This window comes from Embiotoca jacksoni, unplaced genomic scaffold (assembly GCF_022577435.1).
Source record: "Embiotoca jacksoni isolate LCO1_2020_lvr unplaced genomic scaffold, fEmbJac1.0.p SCAF_41, whole genome shotgun sequence".
Lineage (NCBI taxonomy): Eukaryota > Metazoa > Chordata > Actinopteri > Embiotocidae > Embiotoca > Embiotoca jacksoni.
In genome coordinates this window covers 2214358-2219357 of record NW_027185394.1, presented here as the reverse complement: position 1 = coordinate 2219357, position 5000 = coordinate 2214358, and the positions used below count along the sequence as shown (strand labels likewise).

The 5000-nt window shown below is 44.7% G+C and overlaps 1 protein-coding gene across 1 annotated transcript in view; it reads left to right on the top strand.

Annotated features, from left to right (window-relative positions):
• The window catches only part of LOC138209970 (chloride channel protein 1-like), a 30987-nt gene that overhangs the window by 1962 nt on the left and 24025 nt on the right, over window positions 1-5000 (top strand). The window contains 9 exon segments of the mRNA XM_069168817.1: window positions 2337-2432; window positions 2434-2632; window positions 2756-2887; window positions 3074-3202; window positions 3607-3740; window positions 3849-3926; window positions 4143-4221; window positions 4335-4460; window positions 4992-5000. The exon segment at window positions 4992-5000 is cut by the window's right edge and continues 76 nt beyond it. Coding sequence (XP_069024918.1) covers window positions 2337-2432; window positions 2434-2632; window positions 2756-2887; window positions 3074-3202; window positions 3607-3740; window positions 3849-3926; window positions 4143-4221; window positions 4335-4460; window positions 4992-5000 — 982 coding nt within the window.

The window sequence follows — 5000 nt, the reverse complement described above, 5'->3', positions numbered from 1 at the left end:
GAAAATTAGCGACGCTTATGACAATATTTATGCGTTCATTCATTTAAAAGAAAAAAAAAGCCAAAGGGATCATTCAGGTTGAATTTTTCATCAGAGCAGAAGATTTAGTGGTTTTTTTTGTTTTTTTAATCTTTTGTTTTCATACACGTCATGATTTATTTCAAAATTTGCTGTTTTCACTCCGTTATTGTGAGAATATTTGGTCCAGGATTAATGCTGCTGAGTTAATGGGATATCATCTTTCAATGGGTGAAAATCATCAGGAGAGATCGTATGACATCATGAAATAATGGCACAGGAAGTAATTAAACAAATATCAGAGGAACCAGTTTTAAAGTTGCAATAAATACAGTAAATGTAAAAATCCCGAGAACGGGAAAAAAAGACGGGTCTGAAGAAATAAATGTACAAACAAATGACATAAATATTCCTAGTTTGTAATAATCAACTTAAAAATAATAGAAGATAATGTTGTTTTACAGTTAAAGTTGACCCTGATAAATAATTCAAAACAAAAAGCTTTAAACTTCACGGCTGCAGTTTAAACTGTCGTCGAGACTTTTAAGATTCATTCATACATCTTTGTGTTGTTTTTTTCTGCGAATATCTTTGTGTGAATTTTTAGTCGAGGATATTTTTCTTTCTCTTACTTCGTCACAGCGTCGTTTCAGAGGGAATATATTTCACTGTTTTTCTGTTTTGGCAATAGATGTTATGACTGAATGACTTTAGGTGGATTCCTGTCGGACTGGTTCACCGCTGAGTCAGCATTTGAGAGGCGGCAGGGTGTTATAGTTGATGGAATAATAATAATAATAATAAACTTTATTTGTATGCAGCTCAAAGTGCTTCACAGCAAGAAAATTACATGCAGCGAAAAAAACAGATATAAAGGAACATTTAGAAATATAGAAAATAAATTAGATGCATGAAAAACAAATACAATTAAACACAAATCGAGTTAAAATATAAAATTTCAAGTGCAGGAGAGTAATTATCTTGCGTACTGAGACGACCTGGACGTCGTCACTTCAATCTCTTAATCCAAATGTTTGGGCTTTGGCTGGTTAATCAAACCTCATTATTTACTTGTTTACTTTACAACTAACAAGTTGTTTGACAAGTTCAGGATATTTTATTCGGGAGACATGCTGACGACACGCAGCTAACGTAGAAAACTCAGTTCAGTTTTCATCACTTTCCACTTCCTGTGTCCTCGAAGGACCAAAGGGAGACGAGCATTGAACGGTACACTGATGGTGGTGGTGGTGGTGGGGGGGGGGGGGGGGGGGTGTGAGGGAGAGAGAGAGAGAGAGAGAGAGAGGTGTGGGAAGTGTAATGAGGTATATTGGATAACACTGGTGCTAAATTTAGCCCCAGAGTTGGGTTTCAGCAGCCAGGGTGAGAGGGGGGAAGGGGGAGCAGCGAAGGAAAAGTGTGTGTGTGGGGGGGGGTACACAAGTGATTAGTGCTGAGTCGGGTTTCCTCGGTCACGATGGTGTCAATCATCACTGAGAGGTGTGGATATTGCATTGTGGGATTGCCACGGCAACCACTTTCTACATAGTGCATAAGGTCTACTAAAAAAAGAAAAAAGAAAGAAAGTCAGTTCACCATTGAGTAACTGATGATGCTGACAGACATCTGAAGCATCTCATGGAAGCAGACTAAATATTTCACATATGAGTCACACAGAAGCCGGTTTATTTTCCTTATTAAGCTCCGCCCCCTCACATCAGCCTAGTTCCAGTCTCTGACTCTGGTTTAACTCTGTCGTGTGTCGTCATTCAGTTACATCACGTTCATGCTGGTCGGTCAAATCTGACTGCTGTTAAATTAATTAATTCGTATTTTGGGCTTTTTTGTTTATTATGTATGAAATTAACATGAAATTTGAACGGATACCGTTTTCTTTTATTATTTGAGCCTTTATGACTTTCTAGTGACCTCTAGTGTCCCGATGTGGTTATTGTTTCATTTATCGAGGAGAACTTTCACTTTGTTTTTTTATACGAAATTGCATCTTTAAAAACATTTACGGTTTCAAAAGCGTCATATTTTTTATCTAAAATAAAAAAAAATAGTCTACAGTTTGTTAGTGCTCTCTTGATACGTTTCTCAATTAATTAAATGGTAAAAATAAAAACTTTTAGAAAAAACTATATACAAAAAAACAAATAGAATTTAAATAAATAAATACAGCTTGGAAAAAGGAAGGAAGCAGAAAATCACATTCACATTTAACATCTCTTCCTCAAGAAATGACTCAAAACCATGAGATTGATTATTACAAATATTTGCCAATGATGATTGGTTGTCCGCTGCTTGATTGACAGCTCTATGGGGAGTACCAGGAGCACCACGGGGGCTCCGGCCGGCGGGAGGCCACGCGGCTGCTGACGGAGAGGCAGATCAGGAAGCACGGCAGCGGCCCCCCCCCGCGGCCACGGCCGGCCGCGCCACGGCCACCCCGGCAACCGCCGCGGCCAGAACGGCTACCACGGTCGCCACGGACACCAGCACGGCAGGCCGAGGAACCGGCGGCGGTCCAACGCGGGAGCCGAGGAGGACGCGGCCGAACCGGACCTGGCGTCGTCGGCGGAGAAGGAGCGCTCCTTCACCAAGTGTCGAGGTGAGGAGTCCTGACAAGGGGGGGGGCGGGGGTGTCACCGCCGCCGGGACGTGGACGGATGCTGCATTTGGTCCTCTTAATGTGTCTTCTTCTGTGGTTTTTGTTTGTTTGTTTTTAAAACAGACTGCATAGCACGGGTGCAGCGCTTCCTGGTGACCCGGCTGGGAGAGGACTGGATCTTCCTGGTTCTGCTGGGCTTCACCATGGCGCTGGTCAGCTGGACGATGGACTACGCCAGCGCCAAGAGCCTGCAAGGTAAAAAAAACAACAAAAAAAAACATCTTCATCTCTCGTTTCTTTTTCCCTATAACGATATTCTCCCTCCTTCTCTCCTCCGGTGTGCTTTTCCTTTCTTCCTCTTTCCTCCTCCCGTCCTCCTGTCCTCCTCCCGTCCTCCTGTCCTCCTCCCGTCCTCCCGTCCTCCCGTCCTCCCTCTTCAAGCCTATAAGTGGATTCACGGCGAGCTGCGGGGGAACATCCCCCTGCAGTTCCTGGCCTGGGTCTCCTATCCCCTGATCTTCATCCTCTTCTCCTCCCTCTTCTGTCACCTGGTCGCCCCTCAAGCCATCGGTCCGTACCTCCCGTCCTCCTCCTGTCTTTGTCCTCGTGTTGTCTCTCCTCCTCACCTGACCTGTAGTGAAGTAGAATATTTTATGATTTGATAAAGCTCTCAGGATCTCCTCTGTGACTTTCAGTTTAGGTAAATCTGACATTTAGAGGACCTCATTTCACTCTTTTCAAACTCATTTTTATTGTGTAGCTTTCGTCAACTGAGTCCACACGTGAGGCGTTTAAGGGACACTGGTAAATTCTAGCTTCGGAGTATTACCCGTTAACCTTTCCTGATTTGACCCCTCGAGTAGTCACCGAACCAGGAAGCTTAGAGATGTGAGGTTTTGCAAACGTGATGAACCCTGTAAGGTGTTTTTTGTGTGTGTGACTCTAAACCACCTCTGCCTCCCTTCCTGTCTCAGGTTCTGGTATCCCGGAGCTGAAGACCATCCTGAGAGGCGTGGTGCTGAAGGAGTATCTGACTCTAAAGGCCTTCGTAGCCAAAGTCATCGGTCTGACCGCCGCCCTGGGGAGCGGCATGCCCGTCGGCAAAGAGGTGGAAAAAAATTAAAATAAATCGATTGACAAATTTACTTGTTTTTTTTAGTTGTTGTTTTTTTTTTTTTTGACTTTGTTTCCATTTGAATTCTCCTGCTTCCTTCAGGGCCCGTTCGTTCACATCGCCAGCATCTGCGCGGCCGTCCTCAGCCGCTTCATGTCCTTCTTTTCGGGAGTTTATCAGGTAAGCTGATGTCAGGAAACAACGTCTGACCTTCTGAAGTCGTAACAATTTTCCCGAAATAAAGAATTGGAAACAAATTCAACGAATTACACGTCTCCCGTCACGATCACGGTATAAACGGCAACCACGGGTGTGATTATAAAACACGTGTCGTCCACGTGTGTGTTGTTGTGTGTGTTGTTGTGTGTGTGTTGTCCGTCCTCTCCGGATCAGTAGAACCCGTACTGCTACACGGACATCCTGACAGTGGGCTGTGCCGTCGGCGTCGGCTGCTGCTTCGGCACGCCGCTCGGAGGTAACGCAGATTCTTCATCCCTTTCTAAAGCTCAAAATGTCTTCACGGGAAGCATCGAGTTATTTGTTATGTCTCGGTCTTTTTGGACGTGTTTTGACGGCTCTTCCCGTCAGGTGTGCTCTTCAGCATCGAGGTGACGTCCACCTACTTCGCCGTGAGGAACTACTGGAGGGGATACTTCGCCGCCACCTTCAGCGCCTTCATCTTCAGAGTGCTGTCCGTGTTTAACAAGGATGCAGGTACGACTACATCTGTGTGTGTGTGTGTGTGTGTGTGCGTGTGCGTGTGCGTGTGTGTGTGTGTGTCATGAGACTTTTTCAAACAGGCGCTAGAGGGCGCCGTTGCTCCAGTATCCACGGTGACGCTGACCACATCACAGAGCTACGTCCTGCTTTTTCCCACCAGATGGCGTCCTCCTCCAACTCTGTAGCAGCAGGGTGGGAAAGCCGGACCTCTCTTCTTCAATCTTGGGACAAATCAAATGAACATTTTTTTTTTTTTATTCCACACTAAAACAAATTAATTTCCCACATAAACTAGGAGAAAAAAAACAAACCCTCCTTTTTAAGGGAGAAAAACCGACAGAACCGGGCTCAGAAGTGGGCGGAGCATCTGCCTCGAACTGGTTGTGGGTGAGAGGGGGAGAGCAGAGAGAGAAAAGGACAGAATAGAGATCTAAAACCATGAACTGTTGATTAATTTGACAAAAAAAAACAACAACACCCGATGACATAAACTTCCCCACTTCCTGTTTTTTCTTCCTCTTCCAGTGACCATCA